The following is a 20,708-nucleotide window of genomic DNA, read 5'->3' on the forward strand; positions in this document are numbered from 1 at the left end:
GTTATATCTAAAACAGGTATTGAGTGCAAAGGGGAAAACAAGTGAGCATCCTTATCCATGTGCAAGTTGGATGCTCTGGTACAGTGCCTGCAACAAACTGCACTTTGAAGACTTCCAGGTGTTCCCATTACACTCCTAGTTCATCACCAGCATTAATTTGTTCTTGTGTTGTACCATGTTTGCAGGTTATGCAATGGCCTTAGGGAGTTGAAGTACAAGTTGCAAGCTCTTAGTTCTTATGCTTAAGCGTACTTGGCAATCACTCTTAAATTTACTGCAGTAGTTACAATATATGTTGGCTTTTGTCCATGTAGTTTATATGGACACTAAATATGCTGCAGATTAGGCTTCTGTCCTTTGTGAACAGTTCTTATTGAACTTCTCCCAGTTGAGGTGGGCTGTGACTTGGAATGTAGCATGTCAAAATAGCCCTGATTTTGGAGCTTTTCCTCTTGAGAGGGACAGACCACTCTAGGCACATCTGGTGGCAGCAGCTGCCTCTGAGCTTTGCCTGGCAGATAGGATTCAGTGGTTGCTGCTAGGGAGTATAGAAGTGCTTCTCAGCAGGAGCAGACTTCAGCCTCCTGGCTCCCATCCTGGCAATGGCCTGATTCTGTGTCATGTAGCCAAGTAGCCCTTCTATCAGCAAATGCCACAAACTGCCAGGTAGGTAGAAGTGCTGTGCCCTGTTTTCTCCACCGAAAAAAGTGGTAGGCTGGAAGGAAGCATCGCAGGGGCTGCTGGTTGGACAGCATTTGTGTTATTTTTTTCACACTCTAAAATTACATGTCACATAATGCCAAAGCCATTATACAGACTGCTTTAAGTGTTTTGAAATCCACCAAACTTTATTTTTTTTAGAACCCATTAAAGTAGCTTTGTGCTTGTGTATTAAGCATTTGTAGAATTAAATTTTGACCTGTGCTATGTGCTGGGATTTATTCTTCATTTTGTGGCATCTCTCCTACTTTCTAGGAATGTTTCCCTCGGTCGTGCTGCAAACCCTGATAAATAAGCTTGTAATCTTTAATGTTATTGCCCTTCACAATGGGTAATTAGTACATATTTTGGATGAATTTTCTGCCTTGCTCCAAAATAGAATTTTTTAATCTGATGTAATTAACAGCAAAGCTTTCAAATATTTGTGCTAGTGTTTTGATTAGAAAGGAAACTTGCATGAGTCATGAGGCTGCAATGAATTGTATTGCTGCTATCGAATGAGTTTCTGAACTTAGTCAGTATGCAAGCATCCAAAGCGCTGCTTCCGTCTGAACTCGGGACATCGGCAACCCCTTCGCTTCCATCCCTCATGTCATTCTGCAGAGGCCACCAGTGCTGTGTCCCACACTGAGACCGGAATATAAATGTGAGCTTGAAGAGTTAACTTGAGCTTTTGGGGAGCTCTTGCCTGTATGGCAGCTGGAGCTTGAAACACCTCCTCTCTGCTGAGGCAAGGTGCCTGCAGCAGCTGCTTGCACTTTCCATTCCCCTCTAGCAGCAGTGTGGCCTGACAGAAGGTACTTGTTACAAAATATCCATGGCTTTAATGAGGGTGAAACTTGGCAACTATTGCCCAGGAAAAACACTGCTGGGAGTGTGAACACTGCTCAGATGGCTTAATGTAGTTAATGATCAGTTATTACTTTCCAGATAATAACATTCTTTATGTGAAATACATTGCCCCTTGCATTAGAAAAAAAACTGCTCAGTTTTGTAACTGAAGGCAACATATATATTGCATCAGCTTTGGACTGTCTTCAGTCAGCGGCTTTAATTTCCAAATGATGAGGAGGAGGATTGCTACAGAATAAGTATTCAATGTGATCCTTACTGGTGCTGTGGATCCTTTTTAAAAGGCTAGGGAAGAGGGAACTGGGTAGAAGTACACCCTTTCCTAAACAAGGGAACAAACTAGAAAAACAGATGGTGCTAAAAATAGGTTATTACCAAGCTCTAAATATGGCTTTGCAATTTCTTTTGCTTTATAAATAATGCAGCTATAAATCCTGCTAGATATCAATAAGTATTGAATTAACGCCAAACCACTGAGCGTTACAGAACCCTTTGGCAGCTTTCCAAGCCTGGTGTTGCCCTTCATTCATAGGATCAACGTTTAATTTCTTGAGGGGGGAGACCTGAAGAATTCATCCTCTTTGAATGGAAACATAGACCCGGCGAGCTTGAATGAGTAGCTACAGGCGAAGGCATCCCATTGGAATGGAAAGGGAGCCGGGCTTGATGAGTTCCTGCTAGGTCGCAGCCAGGATGAACCTCCTCCTTTCTTTTTGGCAACGCATGAGCAATCAAAGGCTCCTTTTTTATCTATTGTTGCCACGGAGGGCATCCATTTAAAGTTCAAATTCCAGCTGGCTTGGGAAGAAGGAAAGGAGATAGCTGTAGGCCGGGCTAGGAGATGATAGTCGAGCATCAAAAGTGAGCTGAAGACAAGCCAGCACTTTGTCCTCTGACAGAAGAGCCCGAGCCCGGGGTATTGGTTTTGAATGGGTGCTACGAGGTTTTTAGGAGTAGTGAATGAAAAAGCGCTGCTGAGGTAGCAGGCGCGGAGAGCAGCTGGCGCTCTGCTTTGCCTCTGTGGAGTGGATCGCAATGTGAAATGAGGCCCAAAATGGCATTTAATGAAGTGAACCCCTGCGCTGAGGGTTCCCTGTGCTCTGACGGTAGAGGAAAGTCCATGAGTATAAGCCTTGGGAATAGCAGAGGAAAGGAAATCTCATTAAGGACGAAGTTTTGAGCTTTTTCCCCACCACCACTTTTTTTTAAATGGTATTCTGTAACAAACATTTTACACCTTTTTAAAAAAAAAAAAAAAAAAGAGCTGGTCTTCATGTTCAGCATCATCTTGCTCTGCATCCAACCTGAGACTAGTTTTGTGTTTTTTACAGTACTTTTTCTGTAAGCAATGTGCTAATGAGAGGAGGAGGCAGCTTAGTATCTGCTGCGGATTTGCTTTTCCTTTTTGGCGAGTTCCTGTATGTACAAGTAAGAATTCATTATTGAAAGAGCTAATGAGTACCAGACCAGCTGCATTTGACATTATGCAAGAAGGGGCCATCTATTAACTCGCAAGCAAGGTTTCAGCCAGCTGTGGGTATTTTCTTTTTTTAATTATTACTCAGTCTGTGATGAAATTGGATTATGTGGGAATTATTGGTGATATTGTTTGGAGTACAATGTAATATTGAGTTAAGAGCTATGGTTCAATGTTATACATAGGGTACTTATAGTTAATATGCCTAAGCTGCACCAGAGGGTTTGTAGAGAGGGGGGAAAGTACTTTTCTCAGGTTTTACCATCTGGGTTCAGGCAGGTGGCAGGGAAGGAATTAGATTTTTTTTTTTTTCCCTCTGCTCTGAGTTGTGGGAGATGGTGGCTAGCAGAAGAGGATTTAGTGGTATTTCATCATTAATCAAGGATTTCTTTTTTCCAGATCTCTTAAAAAGAAAAAAAAAAAGTCAGATTTCCTTTTTGCTAACTTATGAGAAAATGAGTTACACCACTTTGCGTTTAACTCTACGGTTTTGGGAGAAGGCATCCTCTTAACATCCAGTACTCTTGTGATAACATGGTAATTGGAGTGATAAAGTAATGAATCTCTATAGTACCAGAATGGAAGAACTCCTTTCATTCTGAAACTAGGCTCTGGTGTCCCGTACACTGAATATTATCTGTTGTGAAACTGCATGGTAAGATAGATGTACTTCCCTTGCTTTTGACAGTCACTTTCTGACTTGGTGCACCATCTTCTGAGAGACTTAAAACAAATTGATTTACCTGAGGTTTTTCCCTGCAGTGAGGTTTTTTGTAATCATTTTGGAAAGTCTTAAGTTTAACTGTCACTTCATCTTTTTGCTAGTCTTGCATTATACAGATCAGTTCCTGTTGCATGTACATACTCACACATAGGTGTGATAAAAGCAAAATACATCTTAAATTCAAATCAGTTCATCATCCTCACATTTATCTGCATCATTAGGGATGTTAATTTCTTCTTCTGTTGGAATTTTAGGATGGGGAATATTGGCTTGTTTGTTCTTTTTCAAGTATATGCAAACCTAAGGGATGCTTTTTATGCTATTAGAAGTTACCTTTAATAGAGTAGTTATAAAAGCAGGTGTCTTCTGGATAAGTGATCTGAGAGGTGATTGTTCAGTGTTAAGGCTGAGTGATCAGCTTTTTGATTAACTGCAATTCGTATATGTGAAAGTACTCATTTGTGTGTACAATGGTGGTGAGAAGCCCTTCTGCAGAAAGAACTTAAGTATTGCCAGAAATTGTGTTTTAAATAAGTGGGACTTCTGAATAGTTTCCTGCTTTCAGTTTTTGTCATAGTAATAACTGTGACTTAAACCTGAAAGGCTTTCATGCTATGCTAGAAAGCTTGCAGGTTGATAGTATAAACTAATTGGACTTTTTAAAAGCAAGATATGTGTGATACTTGAATGCCTAGCTTTTTTTCACACGGACTCTGATTATGTTAGAAAACAGGAAAAACTGAAGTCAGACCTACAATAAGAGGTTTAGTTCAATGTTAGTGTTATAAATGCGATAGTGTTTTTGAGTGTTTACTCTGTCTTACACAGAGGAGTTAATTTGCTTATGACTTGCTTGTCTTCTGACTTGGTGCAGTGTATTTTAAAATTCAATATTTTTTCAGTGTGACTGAAGGATAAAGGACCTCATATACATGTTTCCTTTACAGAAACTGTATTAAGGATCTAGTGCTGAAGTGTTGTGCTTTCAGCTTTGATATTTGAAACAATAAACTAATTTCTCCAAATTATATGTACTTTTAATCAAAGTTTAACAGAGGTTGACTCAGTTTTAAACACTTACAGCAGACTAGTCACTTCCTAAGAGCACTTTTTGAGCCATAGGGTTTCAGAACTGTTCAAAATAGCCTGTGAGATCAGATATGAAGCTAGAAAAATACATACCTGTATTAGAGACTGAAGATGAACAATGCTGATTCTGTTCTTAAATGTGTTATGCTCAACTTAACTTGTCTCTGGAAATAATTAGTGGCTAGAGTCCACCTACAGTTTGAATTAATACTCCTACAAGCATTTATTGTAAGAATGTGGGGGTTTTGTTGAACTGAGCAGAAGGCTTCTAACACAACTTGAACTTGGCACATGCATGTGCATGTGTATCTGTGTGTGTTTGTATGACGAGATTAAGATTTTTGTCTCAGACAAGTGTTTCTGTAGTGGAAAACTGGAGGAAGGGGGAACTGTTCCCAAGCCAAGGTCATGTTTCCCTTTCTATCCCTTCCCCCTCCCTGGCAGAAGTGAACTTTATGGCCCAATTATGGGATCCCTTAAAATACTAGTTATGATGGAGTGCCAGCATAACCCAATAACATAGGTGAGGCTGACATGTGTCAGTAACTAATGAGGGCAGCATTAAGATCAGGATTTGAAGTTTACTTTTCTAATTTCTTAGAAATTTGACCTATCATATTGAGTTAACATGTTAACTTGGAAAAAAAAAATTAACACCCTAAAATTTTAAGAGGACATGGTAAACTATGCAAAAAGTGGTGAGCATGCCATTTGGTTATGAAAGTAATCATCCACTATTCTTAGCAAAGTCACGAAGGAATAAGACCCTGCTTAAACTGCTCAGGAATCAGTTCTCTGTAAAAATAGATGAAACACAAATGGCAGGAAACGAAGCCAGTACGGTCATGTTCTGAAGCCACAAGGGTCAAATCCTGTCCTGTGTTACACTGGTGCATAATCTCAAACTTAAGTCATGTCACTTGAGAGCAGAATTTGGCACGGTAAAGCAAACTTCAAAATATGCTTGATCATTAGGAGCTCATGGAAGTAAAATTACAGCTTTCTTCTTCCTTGAAAGCAGCTAGTTAGAAATCTAGATATTCAGTAAAACTCCTGGGGGTGTTTGTGTGTGTAAGTAAGCTTTTGTCTACATTGTTCCAGAGCTGACTAGCTACTCAAGTGTATTGTAATTTGTGTCAGAGGAATAACATGGTTTGCATAGGTATGTGTCTAAGGTATAGGTACCTACAGAGATAACTCTGGCCACCTGGCCAGAGCCATAAAATTCTCCTTTAGTTCAGACCTAGGGTGAACTTGGTTTTTTTAGGTCCTCCCAATGTTGATGGACAGTTCTGCAAGCCACCATCCTCTTGTTAAACAGTGTTCGTGCCCTGTTCAGGGAGATCCACACTTCGAGCAACTGTGGAACATGTTAATCCCTCTGGATGAAGGGGCATGTGTGTGTAGCTTCTTCATGCTGAATAATGTGAGTTTGCTCTTGTATTTCCTAGTTTAAAATGCAGCAAATCCAGTTATATCTTTATAAAATCTATATGGATTAGACATGATTGAAACTAAGTCTCTACAATGTCATTCTTTCCTATTAGTGAAGCTAATAACATGCACTCTAAGCCTGTTCTTGTTTCCAGAGCCTGTGTTTCTTTCCTGAAAAGAAAGGTTGAAAACTTCCTAATTGGAAAAGAAGGACCAATTCTGGCAGCGTGGTTATGTTATTTCCCTTTGTGCCATTCTACTGCAAAAAGCAGGCTTATTAATCATCCTTGTATGAAGACAAATGATGCAGCTGTTTGTTCATCACACTGTTACTTAATAGTTCACCTTGCTCATGTAAACTTGCCAGGCTGAAGCCTCTCAGGTCTGTGCAGTTCAAGCACAGTAGCAGCCGAGTTCCACACTGTCTAGCTCTTCGATTTCTGCAAGAGGTATTTGAGGGCTAATGTTGGGGGAGTACGCAGAGTCAGACAGGAGAGGTGAAGATGTGCAAAGACACAGTTGTTTGCCTTCAGGCAGGGCAATTGCCGTGCTCCTAGGAGAGACCCCAGATTGTGGCTGCTGCCTGAGCAAGAACAGAGCTAGAGCCTTTCTCCTGCACCACCCTTCCTGCTATGTCAACACCCTTTTGAGTCTCTTCCTTATGGTACTTCTTCCTCTAGGGAAAGCTCCGCACTAATGGATCTGTGCATTTCAGATGAAAGCTGCTGGTGTGTCTACTAGTCTTGTTCAGCTTAGTCCTCTTTCTGCCTGGCCACAATCTTCCACTGTATTAAGTTGCAGAAAGCAAACATCGTCATTATGTTGCGCTTTGTTTGATGCTATATTGATCATCTGCCAGTTCAGAACAGTTATATCTACCATGTGAACCTCTACTTCACCTAATGGAGTAATTCATAGCATCTGTAGGTATTTATTCTTTCTGGACTGGTACTATTTTCACTTAATTACAAGCAGATGAAGTAGGTAGTCCTGATGTTTTTGTAATGTAACTCCACATATTCCCACAATAAAAAGTTGCATGATTTATTGAAAGAGTAAATGTAAGAGGTTGCAGTTCACAAATCCAAAGAATTGAAAATGTGAGGTGCCAACATCTTAATTAGAATTCCATACTGTAAACTTTTAAAATGCAGTTTAACGTTGGCCTGGGTTATACATAAAGGAAAAATTGCCATATGTGTTCACCCCCTTTGTGAACTGCTATTGAATTGCTATTGAATCACATTCTTGACTGTATTACAGTAAGTATTGCATTATCTCACTTCTTAGCTTCCAATTTTCATTTTAAAGAAAAAGAAAAATCCTAACCCCTAAGATGAATAGCCCTGGACTTGCCGGAAACTCAGATGCCAGAGGCTTAGCAATTTCCACAAGCATCTTAGTCCTGTACTAAACTACCATAACTGACTAAAACTTACATTGTAAGGAATGAATGTAAAATGGCAGTAGTGTTTTTTTGTCTGCTTAGATTCAGTATAGAGAAATACCTTTAGATTGAGATACTCAAGCTATACTTTAATATGCTTAAATTGCTTTGTTATGTATTTTACTTAACATTGAGTTTTAATTGTGCATGTGCACAGTAACCACACAGGGGAGTTAGTTAAGAAATCCAGTGGGCCTGTGAGTTTTGTCCTCAGTTGTTTGGGTGCTCTTTGCAAGCAACTAGAAGAACAAGGTGTGAAGAAGATACCTGGTTTGAATGTAAAATTTGGTTTCATATGTGGAGTGCCTGTCATAGGTCACTTTTTATGTCTTTAGGAGGGAGTGGAGAGGAAATAGGGTGCTTAGGTTGAACAGAATCCATAGTAGTTTTAATCTTGCTGTATTTGAGATCTGCTGTGCTTGCGACTTCATGTGTGTCTATTTTGAAGTCAGTGCCTTTGGCAAGACAAAATGCAACAAAAGTTGTAGCTGTGGTTTAATTGAGTCTTACAAAGTTTCCCTGCTAAATGAACAGGCTGTTGTAGTATTTGAAAGGCTGGTGCATGTGAATCTGATCCTAAAACCCACTAGCCAATGTAGGTAATCAAATTGTGTGGCCTGCAGTCTCTTATGATAGATGCTGTCTTTCCCCGACTCCTTGCATAGTACTTGATGACCTGTTCTTAGGTGGTATGACAGTTTACATGATGCTTATAGCTTTAAAGTTCAGCATTGCTATTTTATTAGAAATCCTATACTCTTAAAGCTTTCTGTTACAGGCATTGTTCTTTCTAGATGTGGGGGAGTGGTTGTAGGGTGTGGTTGCCTGGTTGCTAGTGCACTAACTGGAGACTGTTTTGTTCCCTGCTCTCTCAGACCTCCTGTTTGACCACGGGCAAGGCACGTGGTCTTTCTTTGCCTCAGCTCCATATATGAAGCAATAAGGGAGGTCCACCCCATAGAATGGGGGTTTACTGAACTAAAGGATGCAAGGAACTCAAACACTGTGTTAAAGGATGGCATATGCTTGTTGGCACACAAGCTCTTACATGATGTCCATGCTTCTCTTGCCATGTGTCCTCAGTGAGCCAATGCCCAAAAGTCTATCTAGATATTCCTGATGTGTCTGCTCTTGGTGCTGTCTGGGACTGTAGAATTGCGTGCACCTGTGCAAACGGCTTGAAAGCAAAGTTGTTGCATTTTGGTGCTTACTGAAGACAATTTGTCTTAACTTCTCTCTCCTTGAATACTAATGAAGAGGTAGAGCATTTAGCATGACAACTGGGTATGGGTGATAGTCATAATGATCTAGTAAGCACAGAACCATCTAACACAAGGCTAGAGCTTAAATCTCAGGCTCTTATTTAAAGTAATATAGTTTGAACATGTGATTGTCTAGAATTCCTGCACTCTTTCCTCTTACAGAAAATCAGTTTTTCCTATGCCTTGTTTATAGCTTTTCCCAAGCGCTCTTGCTTTGTGTTTCTTAAGAAATAGAGACTTATGACATGATCTGTATTGAGGACTTCTGGTCATTGCTAAAAGCAGCTCATACTTAAGTAGTACACTCTCCTTTTATCTTCCTTGTCTTACATTTGACAGCAAAAGTCAGGCTGGTACTTAATTTCTCTTGGTAAGAAGTAAAGACTTTTACACTTTTCTGCAGGTTTTCAGGCATTTTGGAGGGTAAAGAACAAGACAGACACCAGATTTTTATGGTAGTTCTGGTGAACCACTCGAGAATAAGCCAATGACAAGAAAAACAGTGAAACTATTTCCCGCACTTCTCATCTTTATCCAATTTGTTTCTTTTTTATACACCTTTAAAATAAACTGTTCCAGTAGTTTCTGTCAATTTTTTGATTTGCTGAATATCCTTGTCTCCCACTCGTTGTTCAAGAGATCACGAATCACAGGGTCGTGGCTAGGGCTCCTGGATCGACAGCGATGCCGTTGGTTCCAGAAACGTTAACGTGCTGTCAAGTGAGCCCCCGTGCTAGCTTTTGGACAAACCAGTTTTATCTGTGCTGTAGATCTGGGGGGAGGAAATAGAAAAATACATAGTTAAATTGAAATTCTTTGGAGGCCGTGAACAAACTGTTTTTAAAAAGACTTAGGTGGCGAGAGCAAACTGTTTCTGGTACAATATATTATTCTTTAAAATGCTAACTAGCATCTTTGTTACCTTTTTCTCTGACATCATTAGAATTCTTTCAGAAGCTCTGGCAGGTGTGAGTATAATGAGCCAATTTAGCATTTCACTTAAATATTTCTATCTTAGGACAATATTTTTTCAAATAGCACTAAATAAAAAGCTAAACTAAATCACAAGTTCCTACAGCTCATAAACAAAGCTTATAAGGATTCGGTGGCACAAGTTAGAATATAAGAATAAAAATCTAGGCCAATAAATAGATCAACTTTCTTGGTAGACTACACCAGAAAACTGCATATTTAAATCTAGAACAGTCTGGCTAGTGGGAGATGAAAGCCTGTTACTATGCTGTTCAGCATCTGATGTGAAACAAGTTGATGTCAGTTTACTTCTCTTCCTGGGCATCTACATCTAAAAAATTAAAATTACCTTTGAAGATATAGCAGAGACAAAGTACTGAACAACTTTCATTTCAAGTCACAGCCATACTGCTGTGTGGCAGCCTGTATTGATTTTTAACTAGGTCCTTGGCTTTCCAAATATGATATCCCTTTTCTGACTCTGAAAACTGCAGCAGTAATCTCATCTCTGGTGCAAAGAATGGTTATTACAGTTAAATGTCTAATTGCACAGCAAAATGGTAGAAGTTGTATTTGCTCTTTTACATTCATATCTGGGATTCCATAGTTTTCCTACTTCCTATCCATAAAAGGTGGTGTAAGAATTACATTTTTTTAATTTAAAAATACAGATCAAATTTTCAGAAAAATGAAAACTTTAAAGCTAGGAAAAGTAAACATCTTGTTCATCCTCCAAAGCAAATTCAAACTGAGACTAAATTTATTCCATGAAGGTGTCAGGAATTTTACAGGGATTTCAATTCTGTTTCTATGGAATATATAAATGAATAGAAATGTTTGTGATAACTACTTTGCTTTGTGGCTTGATGGAAGGAAACAAATTTTGACTTCATTTCAAATATCTAGTTTCCAGATGCATAATGGTTTGGGGTTTAAATAATTTTCTTAGATATTTTAATTTAAAAACTTAATGCATATTGAAGTCTTCGGTTCCTCATTTGAGGCAGGAGAAATTCTCTCCCAGTCAACTTTGTTATAACTTTAAACTCAAAATAATGCTGTAGAGTATATTAGCAAGTTCCAAGCACAGAACAGTATGAAGAATACTCTATTGTTTTCCTCCTGTCATCTATACTTCACACTGAGTCACTGTTTCTTGACTGTGAGCTTTTTAAAGCTGAAAGACTGAAGTGTTCACAAAATGCTCAGTACTGTGCAAGACAGGTCAAATAGCCAGAGCCTTATTCCACAATGAGGTTTATAGCAATGCAGTTCCATAGGCTTTAATAAGTGTACAAATGGAGAATCAAGCCAAGGTACAGAGATTTTGTAAAACACCCTTCAATCTGCTGTTGCTGTTACATAAACAAAACTTCCTTCTTATCATTTATTTATGCATAGTAGAAGATGCAGGAATTAGGACTGTGGAATCTTTTAATGTACACAAGCAGCTGAGATTTATAGTGATTTATGACAGGGACTGTGCATGTCTCCAGTTTGAGTTGTCACAGGTTATGCAAGTAATTAAATGCATAAACAGAAAATTCAGTTTATTGGGAGTGACACCCCTCTGCACACATCTTTTTGTGGTAGGATGTGACATCAGTCATGTGATGGTGTGTTCAGGACATGCTTCAGTGTGCTGTTTAGGGCCAGTTTTCTGTGGAACTTTGTTCTTTAATTAAAAGTCCTTTCTTATGTCTCCCTCTTAGCTTCATAAAATGAAGGATCTGCTTGGCATGAGGAGCACCACATCACCTGCTCCTTCACATCCCTAGAGGATCTTAAAGGCCAAGGATCCCTATGTACTAGGTTCTATTAAAGCAGCATCTCTCGTGTTGTGCAGTCAGAGGCAAAAGTCTCAGGATGGGACAGAGCAAGCCAGATAACTAGTCAGGCTTTCTCTAATCTCGTTTGTCTGCTCAGTTCCCTCTCCTCCCAAGCCTGTGGCTCCAGGGAGCTGCCTGTCCCGACTTGGTGGCTAGTGCTGGGCTCCTGGTGGCTCCTGTCGTCCTGTGTGCCAGCTGCCGCAGCTGTGCCTCCCCGCATGGCTCTGTCTTCCACCCCCTTCCAGAGCTGAGGGGGAAGGTGGGTGTATGGTGGGGGCATGGGGAAGAAGCATGAGAACTGCTGCTCCCGCTGTACACTAACTTTTAACACACATAAATGACTCAGTTTTCCCTTGACTACTGTAGCAAATGCTCTAGTTTTGTTAGGAAAACAAAAACAACCTTTTTATTGCTTTTTATATCTGCAAAGTGATGTATTGCGGGTTTTTGAACTAGAGGTTTGGTAGAGTACAGACATTAGCTTCCTTTCAAGCTACTTTAGGCCTTTCTTGTTTGCTTTGTATAGCAAGGGTCTAGAGAGATTTCTTTTATTTCCTTCCCCACCATTGTCTTCTGTATAAAGTTTTTTTTTCTTAATATTCAGACATTTTACCGCCCCACTTCTTTTAAAACTGAGTTTCTTTTTTTCTTTTTTCCATTGCACAAAAGAATACTTTTAGCTGATTGAGTTCTATCCATTGCCAACTGCAGATTCTTTTGTCTTGTTAGTCCAGCATCCTTTATAAGCGGAGGACCATTGAGCGAGTACTCCCGGGCTCCCCACTGAGCCCGATTGTGCTTGAAAGGTGTGGTACTGTACCAGTGTAACATGTAAAGCTGCCGTTTAGAAGGCTTGAATGCATTGCAATTTCTACCTTTGGGTTGTGAAAGAAGCCGGATTGTGCTGCAAGATAATAAATCCACCTATTTTTAGTTTGGTGCGGTTGTGACAAGTGGGTGAACAAAGGACCAGTTGAATGCGCTTGCTGTTGTGTTGAAACCAGCTAAAAGTTCCCATTCAGGAGGTTTCAGCACAGTACAGCTAACAGGCAATTTTCCATTTATGTACACAAACCTTCCAGAAAGACAGCTGTGTGGTTGGATTAATTTCTAGCAGCAAATTGAATAAAAGATATTTTAGAGGGGGACTTGGGAATTCCTTTCTAAAACATTGAAAGCAGAACTTTCAAAGCTTTCTTTTATTTGATCTCCCTCCTTTCCACTGTCTCCTATAAGATTTAAAGGACTGAAAATATTGTCCTCTATATGGAGATACACAACAGGAAATGCATTCTTCTCAAAGCAGTCCGATACAATTAGGATTCAAATATTTAACACTTTCTACTTCAAAATATACTTTTTAGCTTTTAAGTAAATATGAGGAAATTCACACCCCTCAATCATACAAAGGGGCTCAACTGCTTGTTTGCATTATTTATAAGCAAGCTATGTAGAAGTGTGTTGTGGAAACAGGAATGTGTTTTATATCAGAACTGGTGTTCTTCTCATAGGGGAGAGAAATTTGATAAAGTTTTTTGATTACTGAAGTTTATCAAGTTTGAAGCTATTCCTATTCAAAATAGGATGTGGGTTTTTAACAAAGGCTAGCTGACAAAGAATTTAGTGACTTTTCCCCAGTACAACTATTGTCACAAACATTTTTTTCCTGGAAGTTGGTCTTCAGATGCAAGTCTTGGAGTTCCATAAAATCAGCTCCCGAAACAAGTCTTGTTTGTGTCTGTCCAAGCAAACTAGATTATCCTTAAGATCCTACTGGCCTTTAACCTATGAATTGCTAAATAATGACCTAGTGTATATATTATAAGAGAACACTGTCCATTAATTTCAACATAAGGGTAGCTGACGATACCAACGTTCTTTGGAGAGGAGAACTGTGCATGTCATGGGCATAAAAAATGGCACCTCTGATCAATAATGAAGAATCTGCACTGAAATGTTTTAATTTGGTGCTGACTTGGAGACTACTGTTGCAATGTCTTAGGTATGGTGAGATACCGGTGTTGGTGAACCACCCTCACCAGTACTGCTGCTGATTCCTCAGCGTAGCTGTACCATGGCTGAATTCCAAAACTCACAAGTGTTTGTCTTGCTTTTCACCTTTCTTGTCTTGCTTTTTCACCTGTACCTGAGGTTTTTTTCAAATGAATAATCTTTCTGTGTAGATCTGAGGTAGGCATGTCCAAGGAACTGTATGAACTTCATGTGGGGTTGTCCGCAAGATGTTCCATATACCACTGACATATGGGTTGGGCAGATCACTTCACCTCTGCTCCCTCACTCCCCTCCCCTTCATTCAGTTGTACTCAAGCAAGGCTGGCTAACTGGTAACTTCTCTGAATTTGGGAAATGTTGTTTAAAAGACACTTAACAGATATTATTAACAGTAGGCTGCTAATGTGGCCGCTACTGTGAAGCGGTAGAAGGATTATCCAGTGTTCTGAAAGAACATTTGGAAGAATGTACTGTGAATGTTGCAATGTTCCTATTTCATAAGAATATATCGACAAATATAAAACAATTTAATGAAGAAATGACAAATTATGAGGAAAAAGTTGAAAATGGGTGTGAAAGTGTGAGGGTTGGTCTTGTTCCCTGTGGATTCACGTCTAATAATTGCCATGTGTACGTGAGACCGAAGGCACTTGACTAGTAAGATATTGAAAGCCACAGTTTTGCTTTCTTGGCTTTTACCATCTCTGAGAGAAGCCCTGACTGCTTCACCCTTTCCTTTTGTTATCTGTTTGTAAGAGATGGAATTTAGAAGTCTCGTTCATAAAATCTAACTTTTGTTGTCAAGTGTTTCTTTTGGATTCTGATTAGTCAGGGCTCCCTTAGTTATGTGAGGAGCAGAGGCATTTCATTCCTGTATCTCAGAGGCAGAGATAGCACATGGTTTAAGGTTTTTTCTTTTTCCCTTTGCCTAAATAAAGCTGAGAGCTCCTCTATTTTTAATGTACTTTTTGTTTAGACTGAGTTCTCAAATTCCTGAACACTTGTCCAAATGGTACCCAAATATAAGAAAAACTAAGCTGTCTTGCATTGGAGTAAGCTACTTCCAGTGGAAGCTTGGCTTTCTCCTCTTTGAGGTTATCCAAAGGTGCTGCTTGCTGTACTACAGACCACCTATCTACAAGGTGAGGCCTGAGGGCTCATCAGCTACACTCTTGGGAACTTGAAGTTAATTCTTGACAACAGAAATGAATCCTTCACAAGTACAGTGCAATTGTTTGACCTAAATGATGATGTTACCAAATATTATGCTCTGGTTTTGCCAGAAAACTCAGATATCAAATCGGACACTTGAAGTTTCTTATTTTAGCTTTAATCAACTACATTTTTAGATCTTTCTGCATAAACACGGGACTGCTAGTTAATCCCACTAACTGGAATCCACATATGCAGAGTATCTGTGCAAAAACAGATGGTGAAATAAGTAAATATCTTTCCTTACTTCCGTGTTCATGCCCCACACTGTTTCCAGGATTACTTTAAATACACATGCTTCTTTAATTCCGAGTACATACTGTCAACCTGTTCAAGAACTTAGGGGATTTATTCTGCTCCTCCTTTACAGTCATGGTTAATATAAACATGTATCTTTTTTAATTGCAGACTTTAAAAAATTCCAAAAGTCTTTGCTCCCTTGATTATGAAGATGATGACGATGACACACAAATGAAGACAATTGTGTCATCCCCATGTGACTCAAATGATCTTATGAACATCATCACCCCTGGTTCCAGTCCGATGAAAGAACAGCTGGCTGAAGTGAGGCATCATGGGTCATGCCAAGGTAGCTTCAAAGCAAGGGATTATAAGAAAGCAGCTGCAGTATGTGAAAGTGATGAGGACACAAGTGATTGTGAGAGCACTGAAGAGGGCATCTTTCCTCTAGACTGTGGGGACTTGGACCTGGAGCAGATTGAAAACAACTGAGTCTCAAAGTTGTGTGCTAGAATCAGAGTTGTTCTAAATTAAAATGATAGAGGATTACCTTTGCCATGCATAATCCATGTCCCTGAATCTCTGTATTGCCTGTCTTGGGCTTGTGTTAGAAGAAATGTTTCAGGTGGGGGAAAAACGTGAACCATTGTTACCTGTTTAGTCTATTGATCAATATGTGGATGACAACAAAAAAAAGTAGGAGGTTAAATGTTATTTTGAACATTAAGGAATAATTTTGATTAAAAATTTCCTAACAGATATTTTGCATTTTTATGGCTTTTACAGTTCTGGAGAAAAAGCATCTCTATTTTGAAATGAATTTTCAGAAGGGCATTCTATAAAACTAAATCTGTCTACAGTGATTCTGGTGCGGGTATATGTTTCTTTTGTTAAAGAGCTTAATGTGAAAAGTGAATTGCATAATGAAATTGGTAATAAAACTTCAGATAGAACTCTTAAATATCTGGTTGACAACTGGTCCAAAATACTTAACTGCCATCTTTGACAGTGTCTGGTTGAAAAACTTCATAGCGTGTACAAATGTTCTTTTCATACATTCAGGACTCTTTGATCAAAATATGGTAGTGACCTTAAAGGTTAACATTTTCCATGATTTTACTACTTGAATTGTTTTCTAGCCTGAAGCGATGCTAATTTAGGTGGGATAAAACTGCAAGGAGCTGCCCACCTACTTGGTCATTATGTTTTCTGTGGTTCAAAAGAATGTACAAGAGCACTTGAACTTTTAGACAGGGACTTTGTAATGATCAATTCCCCAGGAGGTGATCCCTTCAGCAATACTAGAAGGAAACTAGTCCTTGAATTAAATAAAATGACATTTTGCTTTGCATTTGTGTCTGCTTATGAATTTTACTAATGAAAATGAACAGTCTGCAGCAGATTCTGTAGCACAGCGTATGTGTAATGTTGGATAGAGGGGGAGGGCAGACTTTTGGTCATCTGAAAAGAAAAAGTGAAGTCAAGTTAGTTTGGGGAGCTGGAGAATAATTCACCCTGGATCCCAAAGGTGTGATTACATATGCTGCAATCATCTCAAATATAATACTGTATTCATTGCAGACTATTGCAAACACATACTTATTTCGTTAGTTCTTCTACAAGGGAGAAGTTAATCTGAAAATGGTTTTAAATTGGGTAGAAATGGGGAAGCTTAAATTATGGCATCACATTAGTCTGCTTAAGTGAGCCAGCTCATACTGTAACTTGTGCCATAAAACCAAAATATATTAAAATATTTTATTTTAAATCAGCTAAAACAGTGTGACTAAAATAAGAAATGAGTATCTTAAGGCGTATGACAAAGTCTGGGGGAAGGTATGACACAGTTTTTGCCTTGTGATGTGGGTCAGCCTTTGATCGTAATGAGAGTTGGCCTTGAATTACTGAACCAGCTTACATGTCTTAGTATCTATACAAAATTTAAAAAGCCTGGGTAGCTCTCTTAGTAAGCAGTTCTTTTGCTTTTTTGATTCATACTGCATATCAGACCATTGATGCTCTTGGTCATTTATAGATACTGGTTTATATGTGTAGTAGGATACAAGAGCACTGAAGAGACTTGACTTGTTGGATTCTTGATGTGTTAATTCATATTGTGTGGGAGAAAGTGAAGCTGCTTGCTGTGGGGGGAAAAATCATTCTCCTTTTTCCTAAATGAGTCAATAAAGGAGCTGCTATTGGAGCAAGGACCTCACCTCTTTCAGGAGCTCCTGTTAATAGTGGGTCTCATTACACAGATATTTTCTCCTATGTAGCAGGGAGCATACAGGTGGGATGCAGATGCACAGAATTATCTGAAATAATTGTATGCAACTGAGAATCACTTCCTGCACTATAAAGATTTGATTAGGTTTCAAGAAGTAGCAAATGAGGTACAGCTCATGAATGAGGTCCCATGCGCACAGATGGGCTGTGTACTCTAGTGCGGTGATCAGTCATGGCAGGTAATAGAACAGCCAAGCTTCCTCCTGGACTGCAAGTACTAGTTGCGGAACAAAAATTCTCTTTGTGTATTCTTAATTGAGCAGCAGAGGTAAGTAAAACTGAATCAACTTTAGTGCAGGGAATGTAGCAAAGGCCAATAGTACACCTGGGATCACTTAAAAGCTAATCTACCTATCTGAAAGTGTTCCTGTTAAAACTGTAATGGCATCAAGTGAGAGCAGTTGTGGCAATCCATTTGGCTCTTCCTTCCCCCCAGAAGATGAGCTCCTGGGAGAGAAAAAAGAAGAAAATGCTTCATAGGGCATGAATAAAGGAGGTAAGATGTACTTTGTCAAGAAAAAAAAATACTTATCTTTGTTAACAGGTTCAGATTTTAATGGAGATGACAGTGATAAAACAAAGGCAAGAATGGAAGACCACATAATTCTTATTCCACCTCTGAAATATGGTCTGACTGGGATCTTGAGGAGTTCAGTTATCCAGCCCTCAAGGCAAGGTTCTCTAGCTCCCTTCTGTAGTGTTATTTTTAATCAGTACGAAGCCAGAAGATGCATAGGTTAGGAAGGGGTTTCTGAGTTGGGGTGTAGATGTATCTGCTTTTAGTAACACAGAACTCTAATCTCTTCCTGTTAGCTGGCTCTTCAAACTCTTAAGTAGCCTTTTCATGGTGGTGGGGGGGGGGGGGTGGAAGGAGGAGTGGTTTTAGATGAAGAACAAGTTTCAGGAAAGTATGCAGTAACAACTGTCTAGTTTAGCCTCTTAGTGGGCGAGCAGCAAAATAAGTAGTTGAACAGCTGTGCAGTAACGCTGGCAACTGAAGAAATCTGTTGAAAAAAATTTGCACTTTATCTGCAGATCCTGATATAATCCCATATGAGAACCAAGAGTAAAAGGAATTACTGGCTAAAACTTGTTTCACACAGGGCAGGCTTTGGCTTTGCATCATGCACTAGACATGAAGACCTGCCCCGAAAGAGATTTTTAGATGACAATCTTGGGATCTTTGTTACAGTCCATTATAGGATGAAATCCACAGTGGCTGTTTTAGACAAATATACAAGGCAGTTCTCAAAAAGGAAAAAAACCACATTTTTAGAGACTGAATTGTATTTGGCGGTGGGCTGAGCTAGTCTGCAAGCAGCTCTGATCTGGGAGTGGTTTCCTTCCGTCTTGCACCCAGTGTCAAAACAGAAGACTGTACTACATTGGGTTGTGTGGGAGTTACTCTAGGTCACTTATCTTTCGTTTTTATTAGCAACCTGGATAACAAAGTAGTATGCATGTTAAACTTGTGGTCAACAGGAAGCTGGACAGATGTCAAAGATAGCATTAAATTCAAAATAATCTTGGCAACTTGTAGGAATGGTGTGACAGGGAGGAAGGAGATGGTGGGGAAAAACAGGATCCTTTTCAGTCGGGTGCTAAATGTAGATAGGGTTAAACTACACAAATCCAGAGTGGTGGCTGGCTGGTTAGCATTCCTTCAGAAAAGGGATCTGGGAGACAGCTCTGCTCTTAGAAAAAAGAAAGCTTCAGGCTAGGCTTTATGAACGGGATTATATTTAGCAAGACATGAGATAATCCTGTGTTTCACAGGAACACCTATAAGTACTTGAGATGCTGCACTTACAACTGCAGTATCCAGTAGAGAGCAGCATGACTGACATCCTGAAAATGTGGGAAACTATGAGGCAGCAGTGAAAGAATTTGAGTTTGAAATTACATGGTAGACTGGGCTTAAATTGCAGCTAGAATGAGTGAAAGTTTCTCCTAAGGCCTAATATAAAAATAAAGGTTGGGAATCACTGAACAGGCATGAAGAGATAGTAGCTCTTCCACAAATGAAGATCGGTTAAGAGCAACCATCTGTCAGGAATGATAGCTACATTTGATGTTGCTTTGAGGCAAGGGAAAAGGCTAGCTGACTTCCCATGGTCCTTCCCCACCCTCTTTTCCTATGGTTCTGTGACTTGCATCTCCAAGCAAGGCTAGATGTTAAAAGGTAAATAACTGCTGGAGGAAGAAGAGAATAGCGTAGCAAGGAAAGCACCAGCCAGAGCTGTGTGAACGAAGATGGGGTGATGCCAGGGGGGCAGCGTAGAGCTAGACTTCCAAAAGGTTCAGGAGAAAACAGATTCCTAGAGACAAAATACAAAATCGGCTAGTGAGAGAAGCTGTAAGCCCCCTAAAAAGCGGGGGGATGGCTGCCTGGCTTTGAGAGTGCTGCCAGTCTCCCTGCGTTGGGAGAGGTACAGGCACCTCAGCTGGCATCAGCTACAGCGTGCAAGTGCGTTGGGTGAGGGGGCAAAAAGCCTAAAAGAGCTGATGTACACGATGTCCTTTCCTTACTCTGAAAGGAGGTTGGGTTTTTTGCTTCCTGTGGAGGCCCCAGCAAACAAGCTGTCAGCTGTTCAGCTGGGTGGGAAACAGGCAAAAGCTGTGTCCTGATGACATGCAGGGTAAGCTCTTAACTGCGTGGTCCCAGGAGTGACTTGGTAAATAGTTAATTTTCTCTCTGCTGCAGCTGTGAAGTTAGTGTGCCTGGTATGCAGGAATATGATGGGAGCATCCTGGGGGCCGCACATTTTCTATGCTGCATACAGGTCCCAGCTAAAGAAATAAGTAAGAATCAGGGGGATTTGTGAATCTGGCGCTGAAAAGAATAGCCAGCAAATGCTTGTTATCCTTATTGCTCAGAGTGAGATCTAGGTGAGATAACTTTAGACTAGACACTCACAGAAAGAGCTATTTATTGGATCTTCTTATGAATCCTGCTAGTTCTTGATCTCATGAAATCCTTTAGCAATAAGCAATCATTTAAATGTTTCAGTTTCTGGTCTGATTGAGTGCCTTGCCTGTCAGGTGTTCCCTTGCCTTTCCCTTCCTGAAATACATAGAACGGGATATTTTTCGCTTGCTTCCGTAGAAAAGGACGAACTGGAGTGAATGAAATGCCAGGCGTTTGAATGAA

The 20,708-nt window shown here is 39.8% G+C and overlaps 1 protein-coding gene across 2 annotated transcripts in view; it reads left to right on the plus strand.

Annotated features, from left to right (window-relative positions):
• Nucleotides 1-16,622, plus strand: part of FAM53A (family with sequence similarity 53 member A) — a 76,575-nt gene extending 59,953 nt beyond the window's left edge. For both annotated transcript variants that reach the window (XM_064511560.1, XM_064511561.1), the window contains exon 5: nucleotides 15,440-16,622. In XM_064511560.1, the coding sequence (XP_064367630.1) occupies nucleotides 15,440-15,763 (324 nt within the window). In that variant the 3' untranslated portion in view covers nucleotides 15,764-16,622. The remainder of the gene's footprint in view (nucleotides 1-15,439) is intronic.
• The last annotated feature ends 4,086 nt before the right edge of the window (nucleotides 16,623-20,708 follow it).

The sequence above is a fragment of the Dromaius novaehollandiae genome, chromosome 4, assembly GCF_036370855.1.
Source record: "Dromaius novaehollandiae isolate bDroNov1 chromosome 4, bDroNov1.hap1, whole genome shotgun sequence".
NCBI lineage: Eukaryota > Metazoa > Chordata > Aves > Casuariiformes > Dromaiidae > Dromaius > Dromaius novaehollandiae.